This window comes from Ambystoma mexicanum, chromosome 3p (genome assembly GCF_040938575.1).
Source record: "Ambystoma mexicanum isolate Mex_15411 chromosome 3p, UKY_AmexF1_1, whole genome shotgun sequence".
Classification (NCBI taxonomy): Eukaryota; Metazoa; Chordata; class Amphibia; order Caudata; family Ambystomatidae; genus Ambystoma; species Ambystoma mexicanum.
This window is the reverse complement of record NC_090925.1, coordinates 279,571,572-279,593,005: the sequence shown is the minus strand read 5'-3', so window position 1 is coordinate 279,593,005 and position 21,434 is coordinate 279,571,572. Positions and strand designations below refer to the sequence as shown.

General features: G+C 45.7%; 1 protein-coding gene across 12 annotated transcripts in view; it reads right to left on the bottom strand.

Moving 5' to 3' along the window:
* Positions 1 to 21,434, bottom strand: part of ARFGAP1 (ARF GTPase activating protein 1) — a 369,057-nt gene that overhangs the window by 78,974 nt on the left and 268,649 nt on the right. For 4 of the 12 annotated variants that reach the window (XM_069650786.1, XM_069650788.1, XM_069650790.1 and 1 more), the window contains 2 exons: positions 16,031 to 16,090; positions 9,540 to 9,616 (listed from right to left, as the gene is read on the bottom strand). In XM_069650786.1, coding sequence (XP_069506887.1) covers positions 9,540 to 9,616; positions 16,031 to 16,090 — 137 coding nt within the window. The remainder of the gene's footprint in view (positions 1 to 9,539; positions 9,617 to 16,030; positions 16,091 to 21,434) is intronic. The other 8 variants (XM_069650789.1, XM_069650794.1, XM_069650797.1 and 5 more) reach the window with 3 other exon arrangements.

Sequence of the window (21,434 nt, the reverse complement as noted above, 5' to 3'; positions counted from 1 at the left end):
AACGGCATTTCTTGTGTGGTTTTCTTTTAAGTCCTTCTGCCATCCTGGGAGGGGGGAGGTCCCGATTTGAATTTGGTTTTGGCAGGAAGCCTTTGCAAAGCCTGCCAAGGCTGCAGTGTGTCTGCGAGGACAGGAAGCATCCTTTGTGGATGTGCCTAAAAGTAAGCAGTTCCCACTGGGGGGCTGGCTGTCCTGATTGGACAAGACATCCATCCCGTTCTGTAAACTGCAAGGATTGTTTGTAGAGGAAGAGTGTGAAATCCTGATAAAGGGTGAGGTTCCTGAGGCAGAAGGTAAATCAGCAACTGTTAGGCAAAGTTTTTATGCAGTACCTTCTGGGACCACTACACACAACCAGGACTACAGGTGTAAGCAAAACCAACCTTTGGTATAAGTCTGTACCACACAGTTTTTGATAGCGGGTTGAGCAGCCAGGCTTATCTCAAGATGAATTTGAGCTTGTAAGGGTGTTACACAGAGGTCTACAAGGACAAGTATTCAGATAGACACTCAAAGGTTTCTTGGTAAAACACTTAATTTATTACACAATCATTTCTAAAGCATTTACTTAATAGGGCAACCAATATCACACAAAAATGATACAATACTGAATACTAGGCAGTTGATCTCCCTTGAAGTAGGAGCCAAATGGCATTGAAGTAGGAGCAAAAAGGCATGAGTTAATAAAGCCAATATTACAGTTACTCTAAAACAGTGCACATAGTTTGAGTTCACCAGAGGAGTTGATTCAATGCAATAGGTAGGCCAAAGTCCATGGGCTAGTGTCTTGTATAAGTAAAAACGGTTCTGATATTTAAAACGGAAAAGTCTTTGCCACGGTTCTTAGGAGTAGTTCACGGAAGAAAGGTGTGTATGTCCGGTCAGAAGCTGACTAGGCCTGCAAATTGCCAAAGTTCCATGAACTTTTGCAGTGAGAGGCAAGTTCTCTAGTTCGGATTTTCACAGTACCTTATATTGAGCAGCTGAAGACTTCTGTTCCCGGCAGTTCCTGCAGATCTCGCTGTTCCTGAGCCTCAGTCATGGAGACAAGAGGGAGGACGTCGGGGGACTCCTGCACTTCACAGGGACTGGTCACAAAGCTGGAAAATTGGCCAATCTTCGATTCCGGTGGCTGTTCAAGCACACAAGCTGGTGTCCTTCTCCCTGGTTAACCCTAACCAGCTCCGAGAATGGTATCCAGGTGGCTTACAAGTTTATTGATCCCACCAACTCAAAGGAGGGGCTTCTCTGTCGAGATTAACGTGGCGATTCGGACCTGCAGCAGGGCTTCAACGGGAAAACCAATGGTCCAGTAGTTGCAGCAGCCTACAGTTCTCTCCCATTCATTCCAGCCTAGCAGCCACTCACCCAGCAGAGTGGCCGTCCTTGCCGGACAGTCAGTCAGCCAGTCAATCAATCAATCAATCATGCCGGAGTGCATTTGGGTCTCCTAGGAGACTAATCACAGGGAGTTTCGGGCACCTCCCTCACTTCCTGCCCACCCCAGACACTGAAGTCCGCCAAAGGCATAGAAACAAAGGGACCAAACCTAGTTTGGCGCGCAAAGACAAACACTAGAAGGACCCTTCAAAAAAGAAATGGCGAAAAAAGAAGACCGAGACCTGTTTAAACAAAGGGGTTTAAGGCTCCATCTTGAAAAATTAGCTCCCGCGATTTTTAGCTACCTGTCTTCGCGGTCGGGAAAAATCATGGTAGTTTGTTGTAAAACCACTGCCAGCAGCCATTTCGATAGAAAAGGGTAGCATTTGAGAGCTACATGAGTTTCTAGACATAGGGGATAGTAGGTAACCACTCCAGCACTATTGTAAAATAGTGTGTGCTGGGTCTAGGAATTTAAAAAGACTAGTAAAGTCAATTTAACTTTACATTCTCTGGGAAACAGTAGTTTATCCCGGAGAAGGTATTTAAACCTTGGGACAGCCTAAAAAGCTTCCTTGTGTCACTGCACTGAGGGTGCTGTGTAACACACATGAAAAGATGGTGCCTATGGAGTTATCTAAAACTCCATAATCAAAGATCACAAGTAAAATGCACATCAAAATACACGAGAGAGTGGGGAAAAAAGGCTCTCACTCTCCAGGTAAAAGAAATTCTAGTCCTCAAAATCCAGCGAAGTTCTTCCTAACAGCAACTGAAACAGAAGATTCAAAGACGACTAAGGCCAGAGACACATGCAGTCCCTTCCAGCAACCGCAAAGAGACCACTGCTTTACTGACCCTGTTTTTTTAAAATTGACAGAGGCGCTCCGAATAAGACGACCCCTTACCTAGGGCTGGTGGGACCAACTAGCCATACGACAGCCTGCAGAACGAGTCATCTCCCCACCGCGCCCCCCCAACGTGCTGTGACCTTCCAAGGATGCAAACCGCCAATACCAGGGGACCTCAGAGCCAATTGCAGTGCATCGTCTTCCAGTGAACAAATCCTCCCAGAACTTACCTTTGTGAGCTCCAGTTTGCCCTCCAGAGACAAGGTACCCCCCCTCAATGCTCCCTCACCAGAGCGCAAGACCGAAGAAGTGAGGCGGATTGACTAGGCAGTGAACATTCATCCTTGGAGCTAGTAAAAAGGCACCAAAACTGCAGACCGATGTGAGAGTATGAAGAAGTCCTTGCTGAGAGCCCTTTCCCACGACTGCTGCTGCAACATCCCTTAGTCCCTCCTTTCATCTTCACAAACAGGAGACCGGGTCCACCACTGCTGAACTGTGAAAGAATCCAGCTGCATTTTCTTCAACACACCAACGGTACAGTGGGGCTCGGGGTAGAACTTATTTCAAGCCATTTTGTTACTCCAAAGTGCTGTATCCGGTGTTTGGTTGTTCAGCCATACCATTCACCCAAGTCTAATGCTTGTGCGCCTATAGGGAGTCCTTTCCAAGGTCCTGGATCAGTTTTTTGACCAACAAAAGCATTCTACTGACTAATAAAGTATCCTTTACCTTCTCTGCTACTGTGTCCGATCTGCATTCCCTCCAAACTGACTCTGAAGAACTCACTAATTAGGGATGGACCACTAAAGCCTTGTGGCCAATGAGAGCCTATAGAAGTAATGAATTGCTTGTGCTAAATAACCCTTTTTATTCCTACAACAGAACATTTCCTGAGTAACTATAAGTGATTTTACTGACTATTGGACTGTGTTCATGAGCTGTAAATTCCCTTACTATTGGTTTACTCACCTGAAGTATTGCTGATGTTTTCTATGGTGTTGATTAGTTTAAACAGTACTTGCTTACTGGAATATAAATAATTGTCTATTTTACTATAACTACAAGTGTGTGAGAGTTTTTGGGCCTATGCATTTACTGAGTTCAATGTACTTACCTACAAGCTCATATCCTCCTCCTAAGGTAAACCTGGTTGCTCTGCCAATCTACCAAACCTTTGGGTAGTACACACTAACACTAAGTTTATTTATTTATACATTTATAAAGCGCGCTAAGCCCAGAGGCATCAAGGTGCTGTTACAAGACTAGTTACACGTCAGACATACTGGATGAAACTTAAGATATCATAGTTGTACATTCCAAGTAAAGAGGCTGCCAATCTCTTTTGCAAGGAGTCCATTGTCTATTTGGTGAGGCAAACAGACAGCGGCCAGTTAGGTGAAAAGAAGTGTTTTTAGCGACTCCGGAAAGCTCCACTAGTAATGCTCAGCGCTCATGGAAGGAGGGAGAAGGTTCCAATGTTTGGCAGCAATGGCGGGGAAGCTAGCGCCACCCCACTTTGGCTTGTTTGATTTTTGGTTGGTTGAGACGATGAGCCAGGCAGCCCTCGTCGGCTAGAGGAGAAAGCTTTTGCAAATTTGTGTGCAAGGTAGGGTGGGGCATCGTTGGAAGGGCATCTGTGAGTAATGGAGAGTGCTTTAAAGAGAATCCGCTGGCGGACAGGGAGCCAATGGGCTTTTTTTCTTGTCGCTGTGATATGCTCCAATTTAGGGATCGTCAAGGCTGCTCTGAGTGCGTTATTTTGTATAACCTGCATCTTTTTGAGGTTGCTGGTCAAGGTGCCTACAAAGAGGGCATTGCAGTAGTCCTGTCTTGATCCTATTGTGGCCCTGGCTTTAGTGAGGCAGCTACATGGGAAGAGGAAGTGCCTGGCTAAATTTATCAATTTTGTTCTGTAGGTAGCTCAGGAGGCAATAGCACCTACTTGCCATGAGAGGGATATTGTATCATCCAGGTACACTCCCAGCGTTCTCACAGAAGGTGAAGCTGGTATTGTGATGCCGTCAACATTAAAGGAGGAGTATTGTGGATCGTAGATGGGGTGCCCACTAGCAGGAATTCTGTTTTGTCATCATTTAAACACAAGCAATGGGTTGCCATCCATGCCTGGATAGACGTATAGATGGATTTTAGGGTAGTAGAGTCGTTAAGATAATTGCCGGAGAGGCGGAGTGATATTTGTGTGTCATCGGCATCGGCATAATTTGTGTAAGATATGCCGATTGAGTCTAGGAGGATGAAGAGTGGTTTCATAAAAATGTTCTACGAAGCGGGTGCTGGAAGGGCACTGGCATTCTCTGCAAATACTCGGATTACAGTCGCTTAGTCAATCCAGGTCGAGGTCTCAGTGGAAGGTTTGAAGCAGATGACTGGTGAAGACCAAGGATTTTGTGGTCCACCAAGTCAAAAGCAGCAGACAAACCTAAGAGTAGCAATAGTGCAGGCTTTCCATTATCCCTAATCTTAATCTGAATTTTTAGATCAAGGAGCGCCGATTCAGTCCCATGGCCCGGGCGGAAACCCGACTGGCGCAGGCCTATGATGTAGTTTGCATCCAGATAATTTTGGATTTGCAGAACTGCCGTTCGGTCCATAATATTTAGTAAAAAGGGAACAGTAGTGATTGGGCGGTAGTTGGTGGGAATCATGGGGCCCAGCGAGGGATTTTTGATAAGAGGGAGAACCCAGGATTCTTTAAGGCTGGTGGGGACAATGCCAGTGGTGAAGGAGGTATTACTGAAGGAGGCGATGAAGGGTGCCAAGATCTAAACACAATTGTCTTTACGACTTCCAAGCATCAGTGAAGTGGAACATCGGTACATCTTAAGGGCAGGAGGGGGTAAATATTGTGGAAGATGGCAAGAGTTTTTAAGCAAGGCTTGCTTAGTATCACATTTTCTGTGTAGTGCCTTTTGGAGAGCGTGGCGATCTGAATATTGGTGCACCAGGCGTCATCTTTCAAGATGGTGGCTGGGGTCGGGGGGGGGGGGTTTAGTAGGGGTTTCCAATTCCCTTAGGATGAACAACTCACGAGTGTTGGATTTTGCATTGGTAATGTGGGCATTGTAGGTAGTAGCTTTGGCGCAGAGGATAGCTTTTTTATAATGTTTGGCCGCAAAGGAGAGCATTCGTTTCTTGGCTTCTGTGATTTTTTTCCAGTCAGATTCTGCAAGCTGTTTTTTTGAGTTTGAGTTTGCAGTTCAGGGGTGAACCATGAGTTCCTGTGTGCAGATGGTTTCAGTTTGTGTGGTTTGAGCGGAGCAATAGTGTTAATGGCCTCTGTTTAAGTCCTGTGGTACAGGTAAGCAAGTGCGTTAGGGTCTGTAGCAAAGGGTGGCTCCAGTAAGAGAGAATTAAGCAGGGGTTATACGCTCTTTGGTGATATTCTTAGAGCTGCATGCTAGGATAGGGGGCAAAGGCATGTAAATAGGTGTAGAGTGGGCTGATGGTGAAGTGCACAAAGTTATGGTCCCGCCATGGATAATGGTTGTTTGTAAGGATGTTGACTTGGCCGTTTAGGTCAGCAATGCAGTCTAGGATCCGTCCTTTATTGTGCATAGGGGAGAAAACCTAGTGCCGCCAGTGAGGATGCAGCTAGATCTAAAGGGTCGTTGTATCCTAGGTTGAAATCTCTCAGAAGAATCATTTGGGAGGTAGATTTAATATTATTACCCATTGTGTGTATGAGGTTCTCTTCCAAGGAGGGTGCCAGGCCTGGGGGACGGTAGATGGTATGGAGAGTGTTGGAGTCTGAGAGGGTCAATTGGACGGACAGGATATCACAATTGTCTGAAAGAGTAGAGTTGCAGACTCTGATGGCTAGGGAGTCTGAGTGCTACTCCTCCACCCCTGGCATTAGATCGGTCACAGCAGAAGATCATGAAACCAGGGGGGAATTGCAATCGACAGGGCAGGGCCTAAGGCAGCCTGTAGCCACGTTTCGGTGGTTGCAAGGTCGTTGAGATTTCGGGAAGTGATCAAATCATGGATGTCGAGGGCATGTGCAGGAATAGATCTTGCATTGATGAGGCCACAGTTTAAAAGTGGTGAGGGTATGAACTTGATAGGTGGACTGGGAGGAAACGTTTTGGCTACTAACTTGCTTTGCAGCATTTGGGAGTTGAGAGGAGGGTTTGTTACAGTTTTGTCTGAGGTAGGATTCCCGATCTTCTGAGGGTTGAGAGGTCTGGAGGGGTTGTTTGAGCTGGGCAGTTCTAGATGTTTAGATCTGGCTCCTACGGCATTGACTGTGCAGTCACCTAGGTGGGTATTTCTGTTAGTGGTAAGTTGGGGGAGTGCCAGTTGCTTTGGGCTAGATCTTGGTATGAGGGCAATGCGGTCACCCAGATGGGAGTTTCTGGTTGAGGCATCTTGTGGGAGGGAAAGGCTGCCAAGAGTGGCTAAGAGATCTGTGCTAGCGCTTCCATCAAAGTCCTGGTCCGGCTTGGCAAAGCTATAGGTGCTATGCTCTGCATTCCAGGGTAGGGCGCATCAATGGTAGTGGCCTTGGCACCAGTAGTGGGGGTGGGCCTGTTGGTGGAGCTGAGGGAGGTACCCATGTGCATGAGTGCGGGATGGAAAGGGGTACGTTTTGGTAACACGCGTCTAGTGAGGTTAGTACTTGAAGGGTGCTGGGGCCGCCAGGTTTTGAAAGCTAATGTGGGCGCAGGGCACGGCGCGCAATGCTGATTTACAGTGGAGGGCATTTGCCGGCAAAGTGTTTGCAGGAGTCTGTGCACTAGCGGGTTACTGTAGGTAGGAACAACGGCAGATTCAAAGGACAAGGAAGGGAGAAAGTACATGGGTGGAGGGATAGACAGGTGTTCATGACAACCTACTACTTGCAGTATTGATAGGGTTATAATTGCAAACAGTAGGAGGCAAGATTGTATCAAGTTGGTTACCTTGTGATGTTGGGATGGGCGTACAGGCATCATTTTAATCCGCTTGGAGCGCGGATGTGGACGGTGCTCGCAGATCCTCCTCAAGGCATGGTGGAGAGGCAGTCAGTGTGACAGACTGTCCAGAACAGACCAAGACAGGCCTGATGGCCCTTGGAAACGGCCCTTTGAAATGGAGTTGGGGCCTGTATAACAAAGGGATAGTTTTGCAGAGCCTCACCTGTTGGTAGACTTTAGGAAAACTCCCCTAATACTGGTCTTGCAGCTGGTGGGATTGAGTAGTGTTGGAGTACATTGACTCTTGGTTGTACCCCTGTACAGAGAATCCATCCACAAGGCTGGTTCTACATAACTTGACTTTTAAATAAACATGGAAAACTTTAAAGCAGATGCTCTGATCAATCTTACAGTGGATAAACTAAAAGATGTGTGTAAAGACAGAGGCCTCCATTGTAAAGGAAAAAAAGTGAATTGATCCAAAGCTTTTTGCATCACCAAACTGCAACTCCAGGGCAGATTCCCTTGACGATAGGAAGCTCAAGATTCAGGAGAAGGCGATTTATGGCACACTGAGCACCACCAAAATTCCTGGCTTCAACGCGGAAGAGCGACTATTCTGGCAAAGTAGCTGGCCAGTTCACTGGGTTGTCCAAGGACACTTACGGAGGCTCTTGGGGCATTCAACGTGAGGTCTAGTTGGTCCAATGGTCGAAATACCAACAAGGGTCTTCTTGAATCATGCAGAGGAGCAGGGCTTCACCGGGCCAATCACTGGAGGGAATGCTAATCCACTGCAGAAGTCGTCCTCGGACTTCAAAGGGTTCCTGCCTCTTCTCCAAACCTGGAGCTGAAAGCCAGACCAAGCCCACCAAAGGTAAGGCTCTGCACCATTCAAACAGCCAGTAGTTGTCCAATCAGGGAATAACTACTCGTTTCACATCCGCTCCAGCAGCAGACTTTCTAAACAAACAAAGACCGAAGATAATTTTTTCGAACAAACATTCAGTCTTTTCTCCCTTGAACATTTCTGACTTGGCCCCCACCACACCCCACCCCCCAACTTACCTTGCTACACTGTGTCCCTGCAACGCCTGTTGCCTTTCACTTCTGTAATCGGGAACCGGAGCTGCACAATCCTTTCCTTTTTTGTTTTTGGACCGGCTGTGGGGGACAATCCCACAACCCCCACTCACAATATAGTGAGCAAGGTTGCGGGGGACACCCCCGCAGCCCCTGCCACCGAATGGGGGATTTGATCGAACTTGTCAGAAATTTGATCAAATCTCCCATTAGGTCTTTTTAGTCATTTTGGATGATTCCGGATTTCCTGACCTGGGAAGGATGGAAAAAGGCAAAACTACAATATCGCCAAAGCATCAAGCAAAATTCTCACAGCACTGCCATTTTTAGGGCACTAGCCATGTTTAGTAGCCAAGCACGGTAAACGTGAATGTGCACACTAAAAATAATGCAATAATGGTAAAGATATCTGATGCCACCAGTTTGTCTTTAGGCATATATAAAAGTAACCAAAAATCCAAGATATAAAAAGCTAGGGAGTTGAAAGTGTGTCCCCATTGCACGGCACTGTAAGGTGCTGTGTGCAATGAAAAAAATACAAGAGCTGCACAGAAACCAAGGTTCCCAGTACTGACAGTCTGAAGGACTCGTCAGTTTCCCTCAAAACAAATGAACAAAAGGGAAGCTGAAGGCTTTACATCCCTTCAAAAAGTCAGGTCAGGATAAAAAACTAAGCAAAAAGAATGGGGTGCCATAGAAAACTATGGAGAGAAAGTTGCAAAAAGAAAATCCTTCCTAACAGACATCAGTGGAGCAGGTACTCCCACCTGATCATCCCAGATGACGGTGACCTTAAAGAGCCACAAGTCACACACAGGTTTGCACTGATGAAATGGGGTGAGGCACTAAACAGGGCTATTGACTATCCAGACGGGAAGAAATCCTGGAGGAGGAGTGAGCAGCTGAATCAGAGCTGTCGGAATAGACAGAGAATGTTTTATGAAAGAAAAAAACAGAGGCACAAAAGCACAGCAGCTTTCGGATGATCAAGTCCTGTCTGTGCGTGGAAAAAGACTGATGGTTGTGAAGCACAAGGGAGGATTCATACCAGGGCTTGAGAACATACGTCCCCACATGCTTTTGATTTAATCAATGCTGTACTTCATCATGGTCCGGTGCTGTTCCCTCCATGGTCCATGTCCAATTAGTATTTCGAAAAGGGCAAAGGGCGAACACATTTTGATCTGTTTCCAATGATTTCATGGCATACTTCGGTTTAATCCACCACCAGCTGCACAGATTACTTGTTGTACCATCATCCCTATGTGGACCCAATAAATGGCATTGCTGAATATGTGTGAAATACCTTTCAGGGGAATCTTCTGCTTTTCCACCAAAAAACGTAGTAACGTCTCTCCATCCTTTTGTGCCAACACCCTGGACCTATAAAAGAGAAACACATGTTTGCTCTATGTTCGGCTCCACTTTTTATGGGAGGTTGATAAAAAATTAAACAAGCAACACATTTTGAATTCAGGTGTCAGAAATCAGTCTCAAACACAGAAAGACATGTCTTGTGTTGCCCAAAATTGCAAATATGTTCATGCAGAAGCAGAGCACTCATCCGGGGAACATGGACAGGCACGCAAGCAGGTCCTTTAAGCAGAATCCATAATCGGCCATTACCTCTCCCTCTCAACTCTCTACCATCAAATACCTTAAGGATGTCAAATTGGGCGATGTTGCACAAGCACTAACATTTGTTAACAGTTAAAGAACATCTGACTTCCCTTCATTAATATTCTTTTTGATGGACACAACCTTCCACAAACAGAATCCTCTCATGAAATAACTCCAGGTGCAGGTTAGACCTAAACTTTTAAAGAGGCAACAAGGGGAATCCAGCAACTACTATACATCACAGAACAATGGCACAGGAAATTATGCTGCTGGCATGCACATTGAGCATCTGTGATTCTTCTGCCATTCCTTTGTGCAAGAGGGATAGCCGGTAGGGCAGAACTGTTATGACTGTCCTAATTAAAAGAAACAAGTAATTACATTGGCACACTCAGCAGAGTGAGAGGAAGAGTCAATCGAATCCATCCATCAGAAAACAGACCGTAACATGGTATTCTAATGGACAGCAGCAGTATGGATGATGGGAGGAGATTTTGTGGAAACAATACCCTTGGACAATAAACTGACCAACATCAAGAGACTTCATCTGCTAAAGCATCTATATTACAGTGCTTTGCAAAATCGCACAAGTAGGCGCAGGCGGCAATCTGACAGATATTCAATAGAATACCTCTTTGAAGATGAGATGGAAGTAGCCTGACCTGGCTGCCCTCTGGGGCTTTGAATAAAAGTGTCAGAGGGAAAGTCGTAGATTATACCTCCGGTGAGAGGTCCTATACATTTTGCTTTTTTTCGGACCGATTTATCAACCCTTTTTCCGCTTGAGGATTAATCAGTGAAGTGATTCTCCGCTGTGCCCAGAGAGATCATAAGAATCTTGGAGCTAGATTGCCCCAAAGACACCCTGTCCCTCGCATGATTCTGCTTGCACAGTGTGCTTTCCGGTCTGCAATGGCGTTTATAGCTTAATTTTGAAAAGTGATCTTCAGGGTACTGAATCCGCAGGATGCTCCAAAATGTGAGCTGCATTAAAGTCCAGTGCGAGTTTTCCAGTTAAACCTTGTTCCCTTCTGTATGACAAACAAAATCAAGCCAAATTTGCCTCATTTGGCAGGGCAAGGACAAGAGACGCAAAGACCAGATACGGACATATACATGAATGGTGTCTGAGTTTCATGAAAAGTACCCAGATCTCAGGTGAAGGGTGAACACGGTGACCACCAATTGCTTCAAAAGGTGGCTCACTCCTCAACGGAAGCAGACTTTTGACTCAACTCCTAATATTACCATTTAACCTGGTAGACTGACCCATTACATTGTCTAACTTTCGGATGAATCGAAATGCTCAAGAAGACAACGCCAAACTAAAGAAGCTGGCGAGGAAGAGCTGCTGTTGCAACTTGACTGAAGGCAAATCTCCATCAGAGTCTGAGGACACCTACCTACCTTAAAGGCCAACCAGCCCCCTTAGGCACCACTCCTACAGTACTAGCAAAGGGGAGTGGGGGGAGCAGGGCAGAGGAAGGAGGAATAATAGATTGATCTGTGATCCCTTTCCCTAGCCTGGCAGGAAGAGCGAAGTTCAAAGCCTCCAGTATATCACACCATATCGAACTGCTGTCGTCCAGCTTGCCCACAGCACCTAGTTGTCACCATGAGAACTACTGTTGCAAATGGTGAACTTTGATTTTTCAGGCTAAATATTTAGAGGCAAGCATTAGCCTATCCCGAAGGTCATCAGTATGATAAAATCACAGAGTAATTATTAGAGTTGGTGGGGTAAGGGCGAAAAAGAAACCCTCCACTGAGGGCAGGTTAATAAACAAACATAAGAGATCTGTCTTGGAGTTCTCTCCCTCGACCCCCAATCCTAAAATGCTGTACATTTTATTTCCCTGCCGTTTTGATCCCTATGAATGGACAAAGTCTGTAGTCCACAAGATAATGGGGTTATGTTCACAAAAAAGATCCACATTAAACTGCACCGTTGTCAACAGAGCTTCCTGTGTCTCATCTTGTGCTCCAACACTCCCACTCTTCTGGTAGTTCTTTCACAGTTGTGTCTAAGCAGTCTGCTAGGTGTCACTCAGACTCTTTAGCCAGTCAATCTCTGAGTTTCAACAGTATTTGAAATAGTCTCTGCCCAGTGTCACTCAGTCTCTTTGTAAAAAGCTGCTTTGTTGGACGAATTGGGGTGAGTCTACTTCCCAGTCCCCACTGGGTGCATAGTTTCATCCAGATGTCTCAGATCCTCTTTCTGTAGGTATGGGTTTATCTCGACAGGTTCCTGAGAACCTCCCTGGGGTGAGTTCTGCCTGGAGGTTGTCCAAGTGCTTCGCTGAATTCTTGTTCACCTATCCGTTTTATTGTCCTGACCCGATAACCACCCCATTCTCATCTTGCCCCCTTCCTCACCAAGCCAAAGCTCACTTGCGCCTAGGGGACTGGCACTAAACTTGGTCTCTTGTCCTCAAGATGGATGTTGTCCAACTAAATGCTGCAACAGGAGTTTGTTCCTGTTCCCACTTTTCCAAGACAACAAATAGGTTTGTGCCGACAGAGTGCTCCTCTCTCTAGGTTTCCAAGGGACTTTCCACTGTCGTTCTAGCTCATTTACAGTGTTGCCTTCTCGCCTCCAACTGCCTCTCCTTTCTTTATACTCCTTCCCCCTTACTCTCTTCTGATGTTCTCAGTATCTGGTTGTTTCTCCTCCTCCAGCACACCCATCAACTCCCACTTGCCCCAACCTCTTCTGCATATCCACATGCTGCTCCGCTAATACAACCTACACTACTTTGCTCCCAGCGTGGGTTTTATAGCGGTTCTGTCCTCCACCCCCCGGACCCTGCCGGCCAGGCTTGTGGCATAGCTGGATATGGTTATTTTCTCCCTTCTGAGAGTTGTTGATTCACTAAAGCTTACTGCATCCAAGTGTGTGCTTTAATACTACCACTCGTTCTCCACATAAGGACTAAGGGCCTCATTACGAGTCAGGCGTTAAGGGGTTAACGGCGCTGTAAACGACGCCGACCCTTAACACGTTAAGGGTCGGCGCCGTTTACGGCGCCGTTAACCGTAATTTACGGTGGCGTAATTAGCGCCTTCCCCACTCCCGTTATGCCCTATGGGGCAAAAATGGGAATGGGGAAGGGTAAAATGGAAAATGGGGATTTACTGCCCCACTCACCTTGGAATGGGGCGGTAAATCCACCATCCACCATGGTGTAAACGTAGTTTGCACCATGGTGGTAAGGGTACGACCCAGGCGGTAACTTACCGCCTTGGTCGTAATGAGGCCCTAAGTCTCAAAACTTGTCACTGCTGGCTTTTCTATTGATAAGTCTTGGACTTGCAACACAGTGACCAGAGAACTGTGTGGCTTGACTTACTAGGTCCGATTAAGTCTGATTTAAAGGGGGAGCAGCACTGGCAGGAGTCATATGGTGGCCACCTGTCCCTGGTTTGGGGGCCGGGGTGGCCCCAGGGGAATCCTCCCCATAATACCACTGTGCCCCACAGCACGCACTGGTGGCAAGACCTGGACCAGGTCACAACACACACACCCACCTACCTTAAGGGCCAACCAGCACCCTTAGGCACCACTCCTTAAGGTGTGGGGAGTCAAACCTTCCACCTTTGTGCCACTCTCTAAGGAACTATCACCACCAGAGCACACATCCTGTGGCACAAAAATTATGAACAGCCCAAGTCTAAATGTCTCCTATTCTGAGGCAGCTTGGCAGGGAACATTCTCATTGATCTTTCCAAGAATTAGAAGAGGCTCTGTTTTCCTGGGAGCTGCACAGTCAATTGTAAAGATTCTTCGCCTGATCCCATTCTATTGATGCAGTTGATGCATGGCTTTAGTCGCTAAAGCCAGGCATTACTCCTTGCAGGATTGGGAAGAGATATTTGTTCTTTCTCCAGCAGTCTAACATGTAATGTGTGGTACACACAACATTCTGCAAAACAATCAAACTTAAGTAACCCAATTAACCAAACGTGTTTGGACGATTTGTTCTTTTTCAGATTTGTAAACAACTGTTCTCCACTGACTCTGCAAGACTGTTAAGACTAGCATAATCATGTCACAGATCTTTGTCCAAACATTAATATTTTTTCAGCAATATTTCTAATCAATTGTAGACTAGTTCAGGTGGCTAGTTGGTGTCAATGTCCATCTAAACAGGCCGGCAGAAATGCATGAAAAGGTCATGTTCCAATCAAATAATCAGTTGTGCACAGATACCACACTGGAGTCGGGTGGTGCCGCCTTATTGAAGCAGAAGACTACCTGTGGTCCGAGGCAGACGCTGCATGAGCAGGATTTTCTTTTTTTTTTTTATTTTTTATTTGGGTGGCAAACGGTGCAGGACTGGACTTGTTGTACCAAGATAAAACATATCAAGATCCAGAAGGGGCTTCTTCTATAACGACTTTGCAATGGGTTTCCAAACTGCATTCAAATTCATTCTTTTACACTAAACAACTGTGTCATGCTCCATCTCCAGGTACCAAACACAATGTCAGCACAGGAGAGAAACAAACACCTGGTGTTCGCAGTGGGTGCAATGGGTGACTGTAAAGGTCGAATAGAACAAAGTAACCCAGAAAAAAAAAGAAATCCCCCACCAAGTTTGTTGCTCCCATAAAGTCTGAGTGTGCAAAAAAACAGGTCAGGGGAACATGAAGCTTAATGTAACGGGGGGACTCCTTGTGGCACCCGTCTACATGCTTAGGCCCTGGAAGAATGTGTGTGGAGCCACTCTCACAATGGCAGATTAAAGAAGTCCACTGTGCACCAGGAGTCATTTGTAATCTCATGAATCTTTGGGGTGAGCATATCCATTAGTAAAAGGATTTGTAAATCATTTAGAATAAATAGTTTGTCACGACAGTGAATAGAACATAGGAAGAACAGCAAACAACGGTGAACATTTATCATTGGGCACACTTACCAATTATAAATCAAAAGGCAGCGTAGGGGAGAATGGGGGATTTAAGAAAAAAACAACAGGTTAACAAGGACAACAAATCAAGCAAATTCCCTTAAGCTGTCTCCATATCACTCAGCGCACATGGTAGAAAGTCTGCTGCTATTACAGACCCATCTTTTAAACTTAGACACTGCCCACTGTTGCCAATAAGGAAATCGGTGACAAATGAAATTTACCTGCGAAGACAAGCTGCTGAAAAGCACCCACTCGGCAACATGCCCAATATGTTCCATTAAAGCAATTGTTATCTGAAATGGGGAGCTGCTACCAATGACCTAAAAGGACCACACTACTGAGAGCAGCTTAATGGAAAATTAAATATTTGAAGACAAAAATGCCAATTTTTGCATGTGTTGTGGAGGCGGACCCTAAAAGCATCAACTCCACTCGATAAGTTCAAGGAACTGTAGCCAATAGCCTGTATGAACAGAGATGCCTCCGACAGGGAATGGCTCACATTGGGTGTTAAGGTGGGTTGGAAGATTCAAGATATGAGTCGCCTTGCAAACAGGAGTTTGGTGCACCATGCATTGCTTAACAGTTCTCTGGCCTTAATGTTAGAACAACATTTACAGAAGCTCAGTAATGTCCATTGGGTCATTGCCTTTGAGGTCAGTAACCTAGTCAGATCATAGATATAATGATCAGTCAATGATGTCTTGCGGAGATTGCATATTAGCGGTTTAAATCACATTTCCACCGAATTCATTGGCATGTTTGCCACGGGGTGAGTTAGATGAAGGCCTACATGAGGATTCAAGATTGAAGTGGTGTCCTGAACTTTAGCTATGTTGCTTCAATGTATTTCAATTTGTAAAAGAAAAATGAAAGATTGAGGTATGAGCAAGGGTCATGGGGAGCAACGGAGGGGATGGAGTAGGGAGGGAGATCTTTATGAAAGCACAGCCTCAAGACTAGATTAGTTAATGGCTATGAATTTTAAGTTCCATTAGGTTGCTGGTCACTATTTAATGTTAATGTGTTTCGTGGGGGACGCTGCGTTTGTGAAACAGATTAGCAGCAGATGGGCAGCCGGGAATTCACGTAGGATCTGGTCTCAACACTTGTGGCTATCAATAAATAGAAACCTAAAAGGATTAATTGCAGATATGTTGCTGCATTGTTCTCTCAATTTGTAAAATACCACTGTGCGCTCTGCAATATGGAGACTGGCCAAAGGGTTGACCTCCCTCTGACCGAGGGCAGGTCATCTCCATACCTTTGTTGCCAACTGCAAAACCCCGGTGGAAACATCATCTAAAATCTTTCCCTCTTTCACCTGGAGGAAGCAGAACAGCTCAAATTAGTCTCTGCCTACGACAGTAGTTGGAAGCTCCTAACTATGCCTTGGTACAGTAGCACATACTTCAATTTAAAGAAACATCTGCACATACAAATTGACACTGTGAAAGGTAAAATAAAAGAAAGCCACTATTTGTAAGTGTCGCACACAATTTAAGAGGGAAGAAACTCCAAGGAGGGGGGATATTCTAAAGAGTACAAGGCGATATCTTGGTATGCCCAATTTATCTCTTACAAAGGGGAAAGCAGGTGATGCTCAAACAAGTTGCTTGCTGTACTCCAATCACTTACATGCTGATAGGTTGCCTCCAAATGAATGCAACTCCCCACCCCCATCCTGCCTCCCAAGAACCAGCTAGCCCTTTTTTTGGGAAGAGGAGTGTGTGTAAACGGAGCACTGGACACAACATTATGTGTTCACAATGGGGCAATACAGAGTGTGTGGCTAATCCTTCCACTTCTTCCAATGCTGCATACATAGTTAGCAAGACCATCATGTGTCCAATTTATCTACAAATTAATATGTATGGGTGCACACAGTGTGCAGATGCTTTCTCCCAAGTCTACTTAAAAAAACATTGTTAGACCAAAACAGTTACTTTACGAAGGTAAAGTGGGCACTGAGCAGGGAACATGGCACAACTGACACACAAGCCTCATTGCTGGAATATAGGAGTTCTAAGTGAGGAAACCGCTCAGAATGAATTCTCACTCGCAATCGGTCCTTAAAATTACAAGCTTTTGATACAAAGTTTGAGGAAAATGCATTCAGGAAAAATATAGCACACTACCCAGTCAACAAAGAAATACAAAAAAGTATGCATGCTAACAGTGATTTGGTGGGCTTACATTTGAGCATTACTCTTGGATTTCGCAAACACAAAATGATATCTGGTAGGGAATCATATATAAACAACAAAGGTGCAACTGTCTATTCTTAGGTAACATCATATTGGCAAGAAAAAGGGTAACCCAGCTGCAACTTGAAAATAGCAGAAAGGTAAAAGTGCAAAGCATTGGAAGCGATTGCTGACACAAACAGTACAGAGTAACAGATCATGCATCCTTCTGAGCAGTCACTACAAATCATGGTGACTGACTGCACCCAAGGCATTCAAGGTGGCCAGAAAACAGTTGCAGTGGAAAGACTTTGCTGTAGATGGGTCATACAAACTATTCAGCCCCATGCAGTAATAGTTTGTGCAGTTTGCGCCAGATAAGATTTCATTTTCCTGCCATCTCTGGGAAACCAAAAAATATAGCAAAGACGCCGCCTTGAGGGCATGTCCGCATATAAGAGCTCATTCATTACATGGACCAGAACCCCAAACATCTTGCTTGAAAACTTACTCAGCTAACATTTTCCAAGCTCTCCTCTCAAAGCAGCTTTGCCTTTTGTTATCACAAACAGGGGAAATGAAGCTACAAAATGATGGCTAATGAACTTACTTCTGTAGCATTATTCCGATCTAGAACTGCATAAGTATGAATCCTTTCTAAATCCATTTCTCACAATTATTCATCCCATTTCAGCATCTCATCATTAATGCAAAGAAACCTCAGCATGTAAACAAGCCCACCGAAACATAAGGGATGCAGAGTTCTTTCTGCTGGCATGTGAGGTTGCAGAAAGAAGACCAGCAGTGTGATCGACTAGTTTAAATGAAAATGTTAGAACTTTGTCAAGAACTTGTCATGTGGTCTTAGTACGATTTGGTTAAGAAATGTAGAGCAATTGGGTGAACGCCGTCACCCAGTTAGCCGTGTCACACCATATTTGTATTTCCATGTCTTGCTCAATGAAAAGCCTTTAAGAATGCTCTTTCCACTGGCATCCTGAACACAACTTATCTATTGAGTCTTCCTGTATGTACAAGAGCACTCAAAAACATGTTAAACTGAGGTTTAAGAAATAATTTGATGAAGAATTGACATGCAATAAGTCACCGTTATACAGTGGAATAAAAAAGTTTTGCACTTATCAAAACAGTTTCTTCTAGCAAAGTTTATTTCCCCCACAGGCAGGGTCAAAGTTAGGGTGCATAACTAAACAGTACAATTATATGATCGTAGGCGCTATGACACTAAGTGCAATGCCTGCAAAATTAGGTGATGGATGTGACCTTATTTTCTAGTAGGCATTTGCTTATTAAATGGTATCTCCTTCTGTGTGAGCTCACTAACGTCTTTATTAACTTGGTAACCATGACTGCCTTACTCAAGTTGGTGTAATTAAGGTAATTGTCGTATAGGACTCTAAAGGCACCTATTGAAAGGATACTGGTGAAATGAATAGTTACACATTTAACTAGTTTGTCTGAATGTATATGGCTATTTATATAGTGCAAACCTAGTCACATAGTAAGAGCGTGGACACAAAAAAGGATCTGAAAAAATTGAGTGGGGGCTCATCTTGTGTATGGTAGTGTTCCAAGACGAGCAGGTACTTCGGACAAATTTTCCAATTAATTCTATTGGTGACTTCCGGATGCTCAGCACTGGAATTCTCAGCTGCTGTGTGTAGGAAAATGATGCCCGAGGTGCCACCCTGAGTTACACATGCAGCTCTGCATAGGCATCTTTTTTTTTAACCCTGGGGTATTCACTCTCAATCCTCTCATGGGTGGATAGATTTTCAATAGACACTTGCAGAGATTATCACTCAATGATCTTCCCATCTTCAGGTTTTCTAGAATGCACCATGAATTGAGTGGGGTTGATTTCTCATTCTAACATCACTATCTACCCAATTGCCCATGGCACTGTTGACTGGACTACTCACCATTATTTTATCCCTAAATGTGATACTGACAGGATTGAGATCTAAAGATAAAACAGAACTGGCTCCGGTTTCTCTATTTCCTGCTGAAGTACTGCCGAGTTACTTTGGGAATTTAAGCAATTTCCTTAGGGTGTCCTATTGGCACCAGGGGCCCAGAGCAAAGAGTTGACCGCTAAGGGTTCTTGCAATTATCACGGTTTGGCAAGTGGTGTGGTGCAAGTGGTCTGCCCATGGTCTGTGGAGGAGCCTTTCTGCTGTTTCCATTGCTCCAGGAGGAGCTTCAGTGGGTCACAATAACGCAGCATATACCCGCCTGCAGAGCATGGCATGGCAAGTGGTTTGGTGCAAGTGGTCTGCCTGTGGTGCAGCTGGGGCCAGAGGGGCTAGGAAAGCGACAGGAAGTCTACTCACTACATGTGAAGGCGTCAAGGAGTTCTTGCAGACCATAAGGTGAGCTAGACAAGGGCTAAGTTTGCACCCTTAAGATGTCTTGACTTTACCTTTAATTATCGTGTTGAAATCAAGAGTTACTGCAAACCTTTACAATGCGTAAAGCGGCAAGCCGTAGTAAAATCCACGTCTCACGAGAAATCAAACCTTATGGCCTCAGGTCTGAAAAAACGTCTATGAGTTCAATAATTGAAATGTGTAGGCAGTCAGAAACGGACACGGGATAATATAGTAAAGCTCAGTGCAGCAGCATCATCATACACAGTCCACAGGCATTTTGCAGGAGAGTTTGAGTAATTCCTCGCATGTGATTGAGAACTCTTGAGGCTGTGCCTTGGACTGCCTTGCGCTGAAGGGTAGTGCCCAGCTGAACAAGAACAGTCTGGTGCATTACATCAACCCTACAGTTGCAGTTGTTGGTGAGGGGAGGAGAGGACACAGGATCGCGGAAGGTCGACAATCAGACTTTCTAGAAGTCCCAAGCTGCTATATGATACTAGCAACAAGACGCTTCACCTCTGGGTAGTATTAACCTAACCACCCAGACGAATATAGACGAGGACTTAAGGCAGAGACCACGAGTCTATCTTTGTCCACACAACAAGCAAACTTAATTGAGCCCGATAGGCAGGAGGCTCATAACATAAGTGAGGTGGGTGGACCCTCCCCAGCAAACTTCCCCAACAATGGTTGGCTAAGCACCTACAGAGTAGGGAGCTTAAGAGTAAGAAACATCAACAACCACAGGCCGAAATTACCACCAAGCAACCCCTAAATTCTACAGTTCGATCGGAGTCAAATGTTAAAACCAGAAAGACAAGGAAAGGAACAAGTTACTTACCTGTAACTGTTGTTCTCCAGCATGGGTCTGGCATGGATTCACATGCTCATGAATATTCCCCGTCGTCAGGCTGGGAATCCTCGGTAAAGAAAAAACCAGTATCAGTTTCGTTTCTGATCTGTCTTTCGTAGTAATAACCAATCACTGGTCTCTGCGTCATACTGACCACAGCCAATGACTGCCCTCTACCTAAGCACCGCCTCTGGCAGCCATCTTCAGATTTGGAAGCACGTGAAGTGGCAGTATGACCAAGTGAAGAGCCGCAGAGGGGTAGGCGGGAGGGTTCGCATGTGAATCCATGCCAGACCCATGCTGGAGAACAACAGTTACAGGTAAGTTACTTGTTCCTTCTCCAGCATGGGGTCTGGCATGGATTCACATGCTCATGAATAAAGAATACATAGCAGTACACACATGCACAACCACGGGAGGTGGCAAAGGCTCAACATTAAGCATTACATCAAACTCAACATTAAGCATCTTACCTCCTCACCAGGCTCACCTCAGGCAAACAGGTTGCGCAGCACTGCTTGGCCGACCCTGGACTCCTCCCTGGAATCCCGATCGACGCAGTAGAATCTCGTGAAGGTGTGCGTCGACCTCCACGTAGCAGCCCTGCATATGTCCAGCAGGGGCACACCAGAAAGGAACGCCATGGTAGCTGCGATCGCTCTGGTGGAATGGGCTCTCGGACGGCCAGGCAGCGGTCGGTTTGCCAACCGATGACAGTACATGATACAGCCGGAGAGCCATCTGGAAATGGAAGCCTTCGAGAGAGCCTTCCCCTGATTGACAGGTCCAAAGTTCACAAAGAGTTGTGACGTCTTCCGAAAACACTTTGTGCGGTCCACTTAGAACTTCAGCGCTCTAGCCACATCCAGCGAGTGCAAAGTCCTCTCAGCCGGCGACGAAGGCGACGGGAAGAACACAGGCAACACCAAGGGTTCGTTGAGATGGAAGTCCGACGGTACCTTGGGCATGAAGGAGGGGTGCGTCCTGAGCACTACCCTCGTGTCGTGAAAAGTCAAGTACGGGGCCTTGCAGGAAAGGGCCTGGATCTCTCCCACCCGTCGTGCGGAGGTGATGGCCACAAGAAACGCTGTTTTCCACGACAGAAACTTCAACAGGGCCGAGTGCAGAGGCTCGAACGGAGGTCCCATGAGCTTGGTCAGCACCACGTTGAGCTCCCACGCCGGGGCCGGAGCCTTCACCGGCGGGAACGATCTGAACAGTCCCTTCATGAACTCT